A 16,782-nucleotide genomic window follows, 5' to 3' on the forward strand; every position below is an offset into this window, starting at 1 on the left:
CAGAATATCAGTCTTGTTTCAATATTTTTATTACAGGTGAGGATGTTAGCTGATTCAGTTTGGCAACAGAAAAATTGATGCCGCTAACCGCACAAAACCTAGAAAGCACCAGAAACAGTCCCACTCAGTTAGTTTTAAATGCAAAAATCTTGTCACATTGGCTCATACAATCAAGCAGTTACAGTCATTTCCTTAAGATATTGAAAAAATAACTTAAATTGTCCTCATAAAAAAAGTAAAATCTTAAGAAGAATGTCAAAGTATAGTCAAACTGTTTTCCTCATTTGCAAAATTGTACTTGGATTACACTTTTGACTTTCTGCCTCAGTGCAACCAGGTGGACAAATATCCAACTCCACAGTTTAAGCACCGCACAAGAGTAGGGAACACGGAGTGATTTTTTAAATGGGGAAAAAAGTGCAAGTTTTCAAAGAGATACTTTGAAATGAGTTAAAAGGTGGAGAGGGACAAAAAAAAAAACACAGTTGTAAACTCAGTCACCAGTTGCCATATTTGTGCAATAAATAGTCAAATTGTGTTTTAAACAGCTTTGAAAAAAATAGGTTACATCAATGTTTGCAGCTGGATCATATAGCACAGCCCGTTGAGATTTAAAACACACTATATTCCAAGTAGGTAACTTTACAAAAAACAATCACGGAGCTACTGTAAGGATTTAAGATCCAGAAAGGTTCCAAACATTTAAACCCACAAATTTAATGTAATGGTGCTAAAGTCTCACCCATTTCAAATGAACATAGAGGTTCCTAATGTCATTAAATACAAACATTTTGGTTTTCTATAGGAGAATTGCTTTGACATGGTGAAAACTATAAACCAAAATCAGTCAACAGAATACTTTGATGAAAACGTCCATGAAATGTCCCAGGAGGAGCTACTGCATAAAAAAAGAAATGGCACAAAAGGAAAGTGGTTACTGAGCGTAGACATCCAATGACGTTTTAACCAATCAGCTTTCTGTTTCTATGATCTGAAATGCTGACACAGTTTCATTTTTCTTTTTCTGGCAGAGCAACAAGTAAATTTGACAGGAGCCAAAAGTCATTAGGTCCTTTGTTTTATGTTAAAAAGTCCCAGTTCTTTCTTTAAAATAGCTTCAGCCTCTGCTGTCCAGACACAGTGCGGAAAAAAAAAAAAGTCCCCACAAAACTGTGTCCAGTTTGAAGTTCTGGAGGAAGACTTTTCCATAAATCCACCAGATCGTTCTCCCAATGTCCCATCAGATCCAAAATTGTCCCCACCCACCTCTCACTACCCGCCCCTCCTGTTGAGCTTGTCCTAGTTTGTCTAGTTGTACTGGAACTTGAAATGAAAGCTGCCCCCAGACTCGAAGGGATTGAAGTTGAAAGGCCAGCCCTGCTGTCCTCCACCTCCACCCTGCTGGTTCTCTGGGTCCAGAGGATCCTCGCCAGCGTCGAACTTCTGCCTCATTTCTGACAATACAAACAGGGCGGAGTTAGAGAGGCACAAAATAAGATGGCGAAAGTTAAAGCACTGTTTAACGTGAGGTTTAAATTGGATATATCTGTGTCACACTTTAAGCCAATTCAACCTCCTTAAATTTCATGTCAATATTCATCAAAATTGCTCAACTCTGGAGGAACATTTTTATAGTCCATTAGTTCTGTTGCTCACAGATGTGTCTCATTTTGCTTCTTACAATAGTAAACATTTTAAAAAAAATTTAAAAAGTTGATAACCTTTAAAAGGAACGAACAGCGTTTTATATTATTTTAGTCAAAATCAGTCAATTCAAACACAATGATATTATATACTTAACGATAAACTCTGTACTTCTTTGTTTTTAATTGAATCATATGAAGTGTCAGCCCTAGTGTGTGACTCATTTCGCTCCTGACCTGGGTCGGTTAGGACTTCTTTGGCGGACGCAATGTCGATAAATCTCTTTTCCGCTTCCTTCTTTTCTGTCTCGGACTGGAAGTTGTCTGGATGCCACTGTTGTGCTAGCTTCCTGTACGCTTTGATGATCTCCTGCTTGTTGGCATTCCTAAGAAAAACATCATTGGTGAGAATAAGTCGACGTGTTAAGAACTAAGGGGTGAAGCACACCTGATGGGTGGATGTGTTTAGTTTTAAAACAGGCTGGAAGAAGCAAGCCGTAAATTTTTACCTGCTGACACCAAGGATCTTGTAGTAGTCTCTCTTACGGGAGATTTTGAGCATTTTCTGTGCTCGTTCCAGTCCATCTCTGATATCACCATTTTCACTATCAAACTCTCTGGCCTCCTGGTAGTCCTCTACCGCTGAAAGACAGATATAAAAAGAGCAGATATTTAATATTACAATTAAAGGCTTGTTTCCCTTTTTTTTGTGTAAGTGTAAGAACGGGGGTGGGGCTGAAATGAACAAAAACAATCCCACTCTCTGCTCAGTTACTGTTTACATATTGCACTTTACACTCATTGCACTCCCAGTGAATCGGACCACCAATTAAAAGTGCCCATTTTCTGTTTGATAGTAATGATTGACAGACAGATGGAGAGGGCCTGACTGCAGGATGAGGATTTTATTTTCCCTCATACAAAACACACAACCTTCTGGGCTAATGTATAATTCTTCATTACATATAGCTTTGCACTGACTTCATTATCAAGAATAAGGAACAAAGTGTGTTCCATTTCTGTTCATGTCTTTTATCTTTCAAATACGGAACAAAAGCTTGGCAACCCTCACCGACCCCATTAATCCTGACACTGGATTCTGAGATGGTTTCCACGATACAAACACTGCTACGTCTTTTATAGTTAGTTGAGGTAATAGTAAAAATGAAACGGGTTGACTTTAAAAGCAATGAAAAGACTTATGTTATTGAATGAAAAGAATGATGTTCAATTCAAACACAATATCAATTATAACATAAACAACTCAGAGCAAACTCATACACCATACAAACACTACTACCTTTACAGTTAATAGCACTGTTGTATTTTTTTTTTTACAGTAAATCGGTCGTGCACATAGTATTGTTTAATTTGTATTCATTGACATGTTACACTGTTTTTGTGTGCACAAAATACCATGTGGAGTGTTTTTATTGACTGCTTTTGCCAGCAATAGCTGACAATGGCTAGCCTGAGCTACGTTTGCGTCCATGGTTAGTTCAATTTGTCTTCCATGTTTACATTTTCTCATCATTTTTAATACAATATGTTAAACCATGGAACACATGGTATAAAACGTGGTGTGTATGGTCTAAAAATACATTCCACGCACTGTGAAATCTCTTCTTAGTGTCATTACCTTTCTCGTAGTCCTGATTGAGGATATACGCCTCAGCTCGGTCTCGGAGGACGTTCGTGTTGCGAGGGGTTCGTTGATGAGCCTCTGAACACACATCGATCGCCTCCTGGGCCAGTTTGAGCTAATAATGGCAAGAGGCACAGGATCATTCATTCATTCATTCAATCATCTTCTACCACTTTATCCTCAACACTGGTGCCAATCCCAGCTGACAAAGGGCGAAAGCACCCCGGACAGGTCACCAGTACATCACAGGGCCAAATAGAGACCACAACAACCATTCATTCTCACATTAACACCTACAGTTAATTTGCCTAAGTTACATGTTTTTAGACTGTGGGAGGAAACTGGAAAACCCGGAGATAACCCATGCAAACACAGGGAGAGGCACAAAACTAAAATCCTTACGCCTACATTTTTATTTTATTTCGGTCTGTTATTGTCACCCTGTCATCTCATCAATTCTCCGCTGCTGCTCTAAAGACGCACTTTCACCTGTCACTTTCACTTTCACTTTTCACTGCTACTGACATGTGAAAATTAAACACACAGGTTCAATATTTATAAAAAATAAAATGGACAGTTTAGATGCATGAACACAGTGTAACGCTGGCTATAAACACATTTCCGTATTTTGTTAAATCCAGAAACCTACTTGACCCTTTTTGTGTTTTGTGAACTGAGATTACAGGCATAATTTACATCTCCTTTAAATGTGCAAACAAAGGTTCTCATTTTCTCACTCACCTTGACGAGGCAGAAGCAGATCCTCTCTTTAGCCAGGTTTGTGTAGAAAACAACATTGGGTTCTGTTTTCATGACCGACTCATACTTATCAATGGCCTCCTGAAACCTAAGTGACGGCAGAGAGTGTCAGACAAATGCAATAATTCAATCACATGATCAAAGAAGAGATGTTCACAGTTAAGTTATCATAATGTACGGAAGAGAAGGGCAGCAGGAGACGATCAGCATTTTTGGTTTTCTATGACTGATGCCTTTTCAGAAATCATAACAGCTGATGGCTAATGTTCTGTCTCTCCAACCTACAGTGCAATTATATACAGTATTTTCAATTAAAAGAATGTAAAAACTAAATATTAAATACATGATCAAGTCATTAGAAAACAAAACAAATAACATGTTTTACTGACTTAGCTTCATTTATCAAGTTTCTGGGAACAAAAATACCTCTAGGCAGCAGTACTGACCTTTCCACCTGAATGAGCTCTTCTGCTGAGTCCAGCTGCTTACTGAGCTTTTTCACCTGCTTGTAGTGACTGAAACACTCTTTATCATCCTGGTCGAGCTTGAGACACTCCCGGATGTGACTGCACAGAGAAAAAAAAAAAAACAACACCTGCTGAGCACTGAGAAAACAAGCTATTCTGCACAACTTTGTTTATTCCATCAACGATGCTCACTTGAGCGACTCGTGGTGTTCTCCGAGGCTGTAGTGCAGCGTGCTGAGTTTCAGGAAGGCAGCGCGGTTGTCGTTGCGCAGTCTCGTTGTCGGTGTCAGATCCTGGATGGCTTTCTGTGGATCGCCCATTCGGATGTAGCATTCTGCACGAAGCTCCCGCGACTCAGGATCCCAGGGAGAGATCTGAAGAATGATGACGTGCAAATGGATTCAACTTTGAGAAGAGGGAAAAACAGCATTTTCCTCAGCTGTTAAAACTCCAGTGCATGACATCTGTCGCCAAAACACAGCTAGGGTCTCGAACCCCCAGACTTACCCCACACCTCAGACAAGCCTGCAGAGCTCTCTGAATGGAACGACTCTCGGTCCAACTGTTCTTTCTCACATTTGTTTTAGAATCTCACGACCACACGCATCTTTCAGAGAACTGGGGCCAATTTGTTAACCTATAAAATGCATCCCTCTGTGTCTCCACAGACACAAAACAAAACTCTACTATACTGGGAAACACAGAGACAGTTGTGTGGAGCTGATAGGCTTACTCAAATTTGTGTGAACTGTGTAATTTTCTCATATTAAGTGTTTTTGTATAGCTCTTTATTTCTTCCTAATGTTTTAATTCTATATTATAATCTTCTTTTGACATCAAGTCACTCATTAAAGGGAAATCATGTTATTAGATGATTGTTTGTCAATAGAAATGAAGTTGTGTAAGATTAAATATTACACCTACTTAGTCTTTTTGACTTCCTTTGCTGCCAAAGCAAATATACTGTAAGTGATTCTTGCGCAAAGAACAAGGACTTCTGTGTTTGAGTACAGAATTTGTGATTTTGTTTTTTTTTAAATTGTATTAATTATCCCATTTGCTTGCTTGTCTTATTTTTGCTATTGTTACTGTCATTGTCATTTTGTCCCTTTTTATTCTTGTCCCATTGAAAGATCATTTAAAACTACATCATAGAGCACACACAGATATTGTTTGGTTAATGTCAGAGGACGTTACTATCAGACCCCACGCAGCTGCAGCTGACACACACCTCTATGACTCTCTCCAGCAAAGTGATGGTCGTGCTGTAGTCTCCTTGGTGGTACGCAGCGTGAGCCTCCTCCTGCAGGTCCTCCAGCTCATTTGCTTTCATTAGCTGGTTGAGAGCTTCTTCGTGCTCTGGAGAGCGTTGAAGCTGAAAAACGGGTCAGTTTCTCCATTGACAATGTGATTTTTGTTTTCTGGCAAGACACTAAAATGAAAGAAGCAGTGATGTTGGACAGCAAAAGTAGTAGCAAATCACTGAACTGACCACTGCTTCAAAGTCCTCCCTGGCCTCCTGCATGTTGCCCTGCTTCAGCAGGATATTCCCTCTCTGCAGTCTGGCCTGAAAATGGAGGAATATGAAAGAATGGGAAGACAAATAAAGGAGGTGTGACAGAGCAAAAGAGAGAAACATGATATGCATACATGAAGACAACATTTAGAGGTAATACAGAAATATTCTGGAGCTTACTGCCAGAAAGTCAGGCTTGAGCTGGATGGCTCTGGTCAGGTCTGGCAGGGCAGATTTGGATTTTCCCATGGCGAGGAAGACCGCAGCTCGCTTGTAGTAGGTTAAATAATTCTTAGAGTCTCCCTCTGGAAAATAACAGGAACACTTTTAACATCATTTCTATTTTGTAAGAATACCAAAGAGCAGAGTCAGTGTGAATTAGGGCACAGATACTGTTTGAAAATGACAACCAGACGGTGAAAATAAAGACACATGTGTGTGTCTCTGCAGGACAGGTCAGCATGTGTAATCTTACCCACAGCAGAGTGATAGTGGGACAAGGCTTCAGCCAGCTGACCGGCTGCCAGAAGTTTGCGGCCCATTTCCAAGTGGTGCTCGATCTCCACATGTGTTGCCCCCAAGACACCTGTAACATAAAACTGCTTGAGTCTCGTTGGAAATATATCACTGACAATGAGTGTGCAAGAAAACCACAGCTGCAGACCATAATGTGGTTAATTTAGTATGTCTGTCTGCCTACCTGCGAGAGATCACAATCTGGCCTCACCAGAATCACACAGAGTGAGAATACACACACTATAAAACAGGTGAGTCATACCTACTAACTTGTGACTCAACTTTCTTATATTTTGTATATTAACTGAAAATAGGGCTGTATGACATGGCCACAAATGTTTTCAAGATTTGTAATATTGGTAATTACCTGGATAAAATATCAGATCACCAACAATTACATTTTGGTAGTCAGGCAACTATGGTCACACACTCCATGAAGGACAATGACGCATCTTTAAGTATTTCTAATCCCCCTGGATGTGATGCTAGTTTATCACAGGGACTATTTTTATTTTTCACACCTTCAATACGACGCAGCTAGATTTACTTTCCACTCCAGAGACGACCGATCAAACCAAAATTACCCCAAATGATTATTATTGTCATTAAGATACACAAAACTACTACAGAGTACAAAATTAGCATAACTTTTTTCGTAGTTTAAGTTTTTTATCAGGGCTAAATTATTTATCATTTGAAAACAAAATCACATGAAACAATGCAATGCAAATTATAAAAATGCATACATACATTGCCTCAGATATTGGATACATTTACAATGATATTGATCATCACCAGAGCTGAGACATGATATTTTTGATCCAGCAAAGAAACACTAACTAAATTAACGCGTGTATTTATTAGAAATGGAACGACACAACTTTTTGTGTCTGATACTGTTATCACAAACGCGGGTGTCGACCAATACCGATATTAGTCTGATACCTTAATTTTAGACCATTTATGAACTTATGAAGCTGTTAACAACACATGTTCTGAGTCATTTCAAAGACATAATTCTCCAACTGTGTAACAAATATTGTTCTCCCAAAAAGAAGAAATAAACAGCCCAAACCTGACTCAACTAAAATGTGTGTGTGCATAGTGAAGCATGCTATGATACAAGGGATTTTTGGATTGTATCAGATTTTGCATTTTTATCTGTCCGATATCCAATCCAGTGATTTTGACCAGTATTAGACAGATACTGACCAATGCTGAACGATACCCATTCCCATCCCAAGCATTGATATTGAGTAGTCTTCTATTTGTATAACGTACATTACATATAGCCTTTGAGGTGAATATTATGTTGAATATTTATTTCGTTATTATTTATTATTTTTCTAACATTGCTTGATAGGCAAACACCTCATGAAGCTGTTCAGATTTTACTGACAAGTTATTTTAGTTATACACTAAAACAGAGACGAGGCAGCAGGGGCTTTTATTTTGGAAGGCCGGGATATCATTTAACCTTGTTAAGCTAACATTCTGTCACAGTTTGGGAAACTTTTGACAGCTACAAACAACAAACAAGCAGAGAACATCCCCAGACGTCCTTATAAAAGGACGATTTAGGTCTTAAGAGCAGTCTTACCGTCTAGCTGGATGTCCAGGATGACACACAGCAGTGACAGGGAACATAGGACCCCACTGAGTCCCGTCCGCCGACAAGACTCCATGACCGAACCCACTCACTCTGTGACACCGGAACCAGCGAACTTAACGCTTCTGCTTTCACGTCCAGCGAAAATGTCGATTCGTTTCATTGAAAACGATATTTTTTCTGTATTAAATACTCATCGTTTCCTCTCAGTCAAACCAAAACGGACAGCAACAACTGTGTATTTATGATCCCTCTGTCACAGCGCTCCGTGTGGAAATATGACACGCCGCTGAAAGGTTCCTCCACTCCCACCACCCCCTGAAAAAATAAAATAACAGTTCAGCGCCTTAAAAACTAAGGTAGCGATATCTGGGATTTACGTTGACGTAAAATACATTTACGTAACGCCATGATGGATGGATGAACAGATGGTGACCTGTACACTTTGTAAAATAAAACCTTTTATTCCCCCCGCCCCCCACACACATACATACACACACACACCTTTTTTTTCTGACTAACATTCCAGCGATTGGTCCGCACAACGCACTTCCGGGTTGGTCAGTAAACGTGGGCTTCTCTCACTGGTCAGATTATTTTAAGTGTGACTCCACTCCTGTGACATCTGCAAGCTGCCAAAACGATGCCAGGCAGGTTTAACATGTAATAGCCGGTCTCAGCATGGATTACAGATATATTACAGATATAAATATTCATCATGACTTTTAACTCTTATGAAACAGTTTCTATTACATCTAAGGCTGAATACTGAATACTCGTTAATTTGATTATTTACACCTGGGCTTTTCCTCCTGTGATTTGTCAAACTGGCGTCTGTACAGAGGGCCCATTCCGGCCCATTTGCCTCAATTAAAGAAATCTACATTGGTCTTTTAAGATGTCTTAAATCAAGTTTTGACCTAGCAGTCGAAACATCATAGTTACAGTATCTGTCATAGTATAATGAACTGGAATTGTGACAAATGATATTTAGTTGTAGATATCAATTGTGGACATGTGAAACTAAATAATGACTATCCATAATAACTGCCCATATGAGCACAAATACATGTTTTCCTCTTATCTAGATTAAAGTGTAAAGTCATGAAAACAAAAACAGCACACTTTTCTTTAAATAGAGCAGGTCTTTATCACTGTGGCTTTGATGCATGGCCTATTTATGTTATAATAAAACACAATCTATGTACCCTTTTAAGTGGGGTTATCACACTAATATTATGATGCACTTTAACCTTTATCTCCCGGTATCTTTACTGCATCAGACAAGACTTTAGAGATGACAAAGTTACAAAGAGCTGAAGTGTAAGTACTTTTAAAAAGCACAACAAAAACAAATGGTGGGTTAATTCTAAATAGTCAGGTCTTATCAGGGCCACAGTCATCAATATCAATATTGACACTGATAATGTTATAAGGTTAGACTTCATTTCAGTTGTGTTGATACTTTGGACACTGATCCACTCCCCTTTGCAGAAATATTATATTCATTAGTCAAAATAAGTGTATTTTTCAAGCGCAAAAAATACAATTTCTGAATATTTTTTATTTTTGTTAATGTTATTTAGTTATATTTTTGTCTGTTTGTCATTTTAGTTCCCCTTCTGTGATGCCAGGTATGCAATTGTGGCTGTAATTTGTTTGTGGAAAAACCACACAGACATGTTAAGCAGGACACATTTTATTGTGCACAATCGTGAATAAAAAAATAAGAAAACACAATCAAAACAACTTACATCTACCATCTAACACAGGTGCTCACTATATAAAACAGTATAAAACTACAAATGTAAATATTTGAATTATCACACGTTTTGCCTTGCCCTTACGAATGTCTAGAAGTGTCTATGCAGATCAATAAAGTGATTCAACAAACAAGTGACAATATGGAAACATGTTCACGCCAAACATCATCACAGGAGCATAAATAAAATCACCGGAAGCATCGAGTGTGGTTGTGCATTCAAACAGGGATATGTGGCTCGACTTTGTACAACTTTTACAACAACGCGGTCTCATTTTGATGCGAACGTTCTCACAGAATTCACACTTAATAATGTGGTTATATACAGTTCAGTGGTGCTGTGTTGCGTTCAGCGTCTCCACACAGTCATGGACGCAAAACGAACGCTTTTAGACGTGGCACACGGAGACGTGTTCATGGACCTGAGGGACACAGCTCTGCTTTTAATCGTTTGCTCAAACGTACGCATTTCTGCCGTACGTGCTGGCAGCCACGCTTCTGGTCGGAGCAGCTCCAGAATATACAGTTCCTCTGGTTTGATAAGGCAAAGGGCTGCAGAGAGAAAAGGGGACGTTAAACCAAAATGGCAGTGGAAACAGAGGAGATAGTTCATGGGCCCTTTGCACAGCAGTATGTCGTTTTTAATTATACCAGTAGGGGGTGCCAAACCCAGGAGTTCAAGCCATTTACAAGCAACAGCAAAACAAAACAAACACTGCAGCAATGATTTGCACCTCCATGAGGTCAAATGAAAGCAGCTTTAAAGGACAGCTTTAAAGACATTTTCATTCATTTTTTCTTTTCTGATCAATATTGAATAATGCCCCCAAAAATTGCATCTGAGTTGTAATTTCTGTAATTTCTTTACACAGTAATTCTGAAGTAACTTGCTGGGTCATATACTATTTCAAACATACATGAGTATAGGGTTATGGAAATGAATATAAATTGAAACTTTGGTTGTCATAGAAGTTGTGAGAGGGTACTCCTTTTGTCACTTGCGCCCCTTCCCCCTGAAATATGTGTGCACACCTCTGTCCAACAGGCCTGTATAGCAGCTGTTAGCACTATTAGCTATTTTAGCTCTACCATATATAATCAATTAATAATTAGCGTGATTTAACTGTATATTCAAGGGTCACCAATATAAAAACGGACCAAACACACGTTTTTAATGATAAATAAATGTTCATAGATAGATTTTTTTTATGCCCAGGATAACATCTAACAGGTATCAGTGTTTCAGTATTGGACACAAAAACATAACATAGAGTCATCCCTATACTTGGTCAGAAGAACGAGTTATAAAACTTTTCTATTTTGAACAATCTTTAACTGAACTTACTATTTCTCCTGTGTTCCCACTTTGCAGGAGCAGGTGAGGCAGGCTCCTCCTGCGATGGCGAGCACAGCAGAGCACCAGCCGATGTAAAGAGCTTCTCCTAGTTCATACCTGTAATAACACACCAAAGTGCAGTCAGTCAGTCAGCCAACACTCATGTCATATGTCATTAATCAGCTACTGCTCATGTCTTACCTTGTCCCAGGATAGAATGGGTCAAAGAACTCCTGAGTGATATTGAAGGCGTACCAGGACACTGACACCATTGTGCACAACCCTGTTGAGAGAGACAAATGTATTCTTTAATCAATACAAAACAGTGTTTAATGTAGTTTTACATATAGATCCAATAAATGTGCAGCAAAAAGTACTCATTATTTATTATCTGCAGCCATTCCTACATTTAATGTCAGGGCCAGTTTTACAATTTTACAAATCTTCTAACTCCCACCAAAATTGTTGGATTTACTTTGCTGCTGGGAATGCTGACTCAGTATTCCCGGCTACTGTTTCCTGTTGCATGGCCACCTCCCACACCATGTTTTTGATGCAAATTTCAACAATTCATACATCAATATGTGTGGCTTATTTGGGACATATTCATCCCCCCTGCTACTTATACTTTTTGAAATATAGATATATACGTATAAATATAAAAAATTCAATCATTTTTGTCCTTTGGAAATAAATGGAAACCATATATTTGCATGCATTTGAACTGAACTGTGGGACTAATGACCAAAACACTAGGGAATCACTGACTGAGTGTATCTTGGATTCAATTACACTTTTATTTTTATTTCAAGAGTAATTAAGAAACTGAAAATAAGAAAATTATATATATATATTCATGACCCCTGTGGCCCACCTGCAGTAACCTCACATCCCACTAGAGGGCCAGAGCTCACACTTTGGGAACTAAACTGTCATTTTTGTCCAGGGTCATGAATAAAAACTGTTTTCATAACTTCAAATTCAGCCTCACTCATTTTCCTTTTTTCTCTTTTGAAGTTGAAAGTTCTTTTATTTGATCGATCATTACCTTGAAGTATGAATAAGACTCCAGCAGTGCCAGCGATCCTCCCTTTGAGAACATTGTTTTCTCCTCCTGCCTTAGAACACTGCACTCCTATCAGGGCTGCCACCAGTCCAAAGGTGCCCAACACTATTGCTGTGATCATCAAGGCACGAGACGCCTGGATGTAACCTGGAGGTGTGGAAATAAATAAACAGCCACGAGGGTCACCATCTTTTTCCATTTTTGTCCAACCATTATACACTTTAAACATTTAAAATATTCAATTGTTTAACGTGTGCTTCTTCACTCATAGTCACACCACCCTTTCCAGTTAATTTCATCTCTAATAGATCATAGTCAATAGTCAAAATTAAAAACAAAATAATCTTAAAATGTAAAATTAAAATTGCATTTGGAAATGAAATAACAGTGTTTTCTGTCACCGTACCACTTAAAGCAAGCAGTGAAGGGAACTCCCTGCAGTTATGAACCCCAGTGGAATCTGTTGCACATGACATCCACAGGTTCTCGTAGATGGTGGAGGTCGTGATGACGTTCCCGTCCACGGTGGAGGTTCTCCAGTAACGGTTCGGCAGTGTCACCCCCACCATCACCCACCCGACGAAGCCCAAAACCAAAGCCACCACTTCCACGATCGGATCCATTCACTCTCCTTGGTCCAGCAGTGGAGCAAAAGTGTATCCAGATTTTTTTCCTCAAGTTGCAGAATTCAACAACAACGTGATGATGAAGGTGAAAGTCAAAGAAGTGTCTGAGTGTGTGTGTGAGACAGAGACAGAGAGAGAGAAAGTGTGGGAGTGTGTGTGAGACGTCTGTGAGATGTGTGCAGCTCTGCAGATATGTATAATCATTTATATGACTTGCTGTCTCTCCACCCCCTCACACACACGCACACACACACACACGCACAGCTATTCGTCTTAGGACACTGGATCGATTTCCATTCATGTGGACGGCCAAAGCACAGCATTATCTCGAACCTTAAACAGTACTTGATGCCAAACCCTGAACTTTAACCGAACCACAATTCAAATCTTAACCCTAAACTGAATCAGTCCCTCAAAATTAGGGTTCTGCCTCATTAGGACCAGGTTTTGGTCTCCATGGGTCCTGACAAGGTCAGTGTTTATGCCAGAAAAGGTCCTTGAGAGGTAAACACACACACACGCACACTTTTTTTTTTTTTTTTTGCATTTTACACCCCTGAAACTGAACAGGTGTTTATCGGTTCAGGGTCCAATGGTCGCTCATGTGTTGCTCCTGATGACACTGCGACTGTGTGTGTGTGTTCATTAGACACGCTTTTATTCAAATCCTTTCTTCACAATTCAAAACACATATCACATTAATCGGCCTGCTATAGCCAGCCTTGTAAGATAATATGAAATCAATGATTTTGGTCTTTCTTATGTGTTTGAGCATCCTAAATATATACCTATATATATATATGTATATATATATATACAGACATACAGTATATATATATATATATATATCTAATGTGTAAAAAAGCAACATTTTTAGGATGCTATATGTATATACATACATATATATATATATATATATATATATACACACATATATATATAGGAAAGATTTCATACTGAAGTGCCAACAGCACATCACCTGCAGTCTGGACACAGCCAAGCACACCTATTATTTCATAAAAGCTCAAGGCCACAAGACACAAGGTCAGCGTCACCCGGCGCCACACCTGCCACTTTATAATATTTGGAAAGTTGTCAGCACTTCACTGGGTTTTAATTGAAGCACCAAAAGTCACACTAAATAGCCACAACATGAAAAGTGTCTGATGATTTTGTTTCAATTTGTTTTTTTTGTTTTTTTGCCGATGTTGTGGGTTATTTATATGTCTTACTCAATGCATAACGAATGGAGAATAACTTTAGTTAAAAAATACTAATAAAATAACTAAAACTAAAATCAGAAGCAACAGGCCACTGGTTTTCTGCTGAGTCATTTTGCACAATCGCACTATTATTAACACTCTATCCTTGCTGCTTATTGTCCTTTTACGTTCCATGTCATAAGGGTTTTGTAACATGTTTTTAAACATGCTATATAAATCCTAATCATTATTATTATTATTCGTAGGGCCCGAGCCACAAATGGCAGGGGCCGGAATGGCTAATGGCACAAATTTGTGCGAGGAACCTATTGTTATCCTTCAGATTATTATTATTAGTATACATTTTTTTAAATTATTATATCCATGGCTTTGTGGTCATTTTTGAGTGGGTTGCGTGGGGTATGCTTACATGGGGGCGCGAGTTATTATTGTTACTATGTTGCCTGTGTTTGTGTGTCTCCATGAATAATCCTGCTGATAGCTGCTGGGTCAGAGTTGCCAAATCCAGGCCACACTGAGTTTGCCTCACTGATAATGAGAATAGGAGACAAAATCCTCACCCACATTTCAGACAAAAGCCATCGACTCTGCCGAGGTGAACAGGTCTGTGCACCAATGAACTCATAAAGGTCAAGAATAAGCTTCCAGACATCGATGCAGGGTTCATCCACAATAAAGCGGAACTGAGAACATTTGCTGATAATTAGAATCACACAGAGCGTTATCATGGAAATGTTTTATTTGTCCGCGATAAGAAAAGACAGAAGCTCATGTACTGTTATGAAAAGAGGTGTTTTTGTTTCGAAGGGGCCAGATTTCTTTTGTTGTTTTGAATAAAGACTGAAACATCCTGATATGAACAAGTAAAAGTTCCTGGGTTCTTATATCTAAACAATTAATGCTTCTGACAGTTTTGGTTGTTATGTTTAACTTGCTGTTAAGTCTTTGAGTCAAGTGTGTAAATAAATCCACTGAAATTATACATTTTCACCTTTTTATCCCAAAGCGAAAAAGAAATACTGCATGAATTTTCATAACTTGATTAAGAAAAACAATAATTAAGAAAGTAAGAGGGGCAGCCGTGATGGTTCCATCTGTTCATTAAAGCAAAGCTCCATCTCTCGTCCATAAACCCCTCATTTTTATGGCTGCGCGGTTCGCAAAGCTCCTCGTTTGTTTTTACAGCTCACTTAGCCGAGCATCGCTCGCTGATGAGTTTGTGTGTTTTAGATTGATAAATTAGGTTTGTCTACAAAGACAAAAACTGATTTTTATGATATTTCTGAAGTGATACCTGTGAAGGCAACATGTGCTTCATGTGCTCTCAAGGAAAAGCTCTTTCACCCCGCTTCATGGAAGACACAGATAACAACATTAAGAAGTTAGTCTGTTTATGCTGGTTGAGTTACAAAAGCAAGACTTTAAGACCATCATATGTGCCATGTGTTGTTTTTACTTTATTATGGTATGGTATGATGTGTTCCTGAGTTTATAAAACAATTTAAAATGCAACTCTTTTAAAGCCATTAAAGCTGTTCCCTGGAGCAGAATGAGCAATAAAATACAACAGAAGTCCACAGCTTTCAGTTATATTAGTAAAATAACGTCATTTGAAAAAATAAAATAGTTTTAATTCAAAGTAACTCAAAGTAAAATGTGCTTCTTTAGTTTGAATTAAAACTGAATAAGAAGAACCACTTTATTCAAAGCTATTTTAAAGTAACTGGACTAAAGAAAGTCAGTTAAACTAAGAAAACCTGCTTAATTTAATTCATTTAGGTTTACCCAGTGATGTAATTTACAACTTTGTCAATTTTCTTTTTCCAGTGATGGCTGAACCTTGAATCTATTGATTGAAAGGGTTCAAAACTGAGTGTAAACCTTGACATACAAGATTAGTATGTATGAAATAGCGGTTTTGGGGAATATTTTCACGGGAGATGAAGGTTTTTAAAAGGTTGCATGAGAGATTAACGCATGGAAACAACCTAAAACATCATTTTTTCTCTGCAGAAAATGAAAAGTCCAGGATGTTGGTTTTCCCCGCAAATGACATTAAGCGTAATCACAACATTAGGCAGAAGGAGAGAAGTAATAAATGGCAGTAAGAAATCTTATGTGCACATTAACTTCACGTAATTGTGTGAGAAAGTTTACTGCCCACAGAAATATGTTGTGACAGACAATGAACTGCTGTTCCACTGGATTATACAGTAACTTCAAAGTGCTGTGACATTTATACAGGATGTAATACACACTGTTCAGAGATGTGTTCCCTTTCTTTATGGTGATTACACATTAATATCTCCCAGTCGTGTTAAAACAAGTGGGCCGTCAATGAACGTTGGCCCTTGTGTCTGAAACATATCGATGAGTCATTGATGCTAAACGTGTTCATCTGAGAGCGGAAAGAAGTCAGCTTCTTTTTGTTTTTTTTTAAACCAGTTTACATAGAACTCGTCTGTACACAAGAGATCCACCTTTTGGGACTTGTACCCGCTTTCATGTTTGCGTTTACCCACTCGATCACCTCTTTCACACCACACGAGACGACTGTTTTCACTGATATGTCCCTGGTGAGTTTCGGTCCTGACAGGTGGGTTAATGAGTAACA

The 16,782-nt window shown here is 38.6% G+C and overlaps 2 protein-coding genes across 2 annotated transcripts; both read right to left on the reverse strand.

The window, feature by feature from the left end:
- Window positions 1-13: 13 nt before the first annotated feature.
- dnajc3b (DnaJ (Hsp40) homolog, subfamily C, member 3b) lies at window positions 14-8,600 on the reverse strand. The gene is made up of 12 exons (XM_044021812.1): window positions 8,147-8,600; window positions 6,506-6,616; window positions 6,211-6,335; window positions 6,007-6,081; window positions 5,746-5,889; window positions 4,707-4,888; window positions 4,494-4,613; window positions 4,030-4,135; window positions 3,283-3,403; window positions 2,153-2,285; window positions 1,881-2,029; window positions 14-1,454 (listed from the first exon to the last, which is right to left on the reverse strand). Exons 1-12 carry the CDS (start codon window positions 8,229-8,231, stop codon window positions 1,309-1,311), a joined length of 1,497 nt encoding a protein of 498 aa, XP_043877747.1. The 5' UTR covers window positions 8,232-8,600; the 3' UTR covers window positions 14-1,308.
- Window positions 8,601-9,852: 1,252 nt separating this feature from the next.
- cldn15a (claudin 15a) lies at window positions 9,853-13,116 on the reverse strand. The gene is made up of 5 exons (XM_044020795.1): window positions 12,726-13,116; window positions 12,302-12,466; window positions 11,455-11,536; window positions 11,263-11,370; window positions 9,853-10,469 (listed from the first exon to the last, which is right to left on the reverse strand). The coding sequence occupies exons 1-5, from the start codon at window positions 12,940-12,942 to the stop codon at window positions 10,373-10,375; spliced, it is 669 nt and encodes a 222-aa protein (XP_043876730.1). The 5' UTR covers window positions 12,943-13,116; the 3' UTR covers window positions 9,853-10,372.
- Between the last annotated feature and the right edge of the window lie 3,666 nt (window positions 13,117-16,782).

The sequence above is a fragment of the Solea senegalensis genome, linkage group LG3, assembly GCF_019176455.1.
Source record: "Solea senegalensis isolate Sse05_10M linkage group LG3, IFAPA_SoseM_1, whole genome shotgun sequence".
NCBI classification, from domain to species: domain Eukaryota; kingdom Metazoa; phylum Chordata; class Actinopteri; order Pleuronectiformes; family Soleidae; genus Solea; species Solea senegalensis.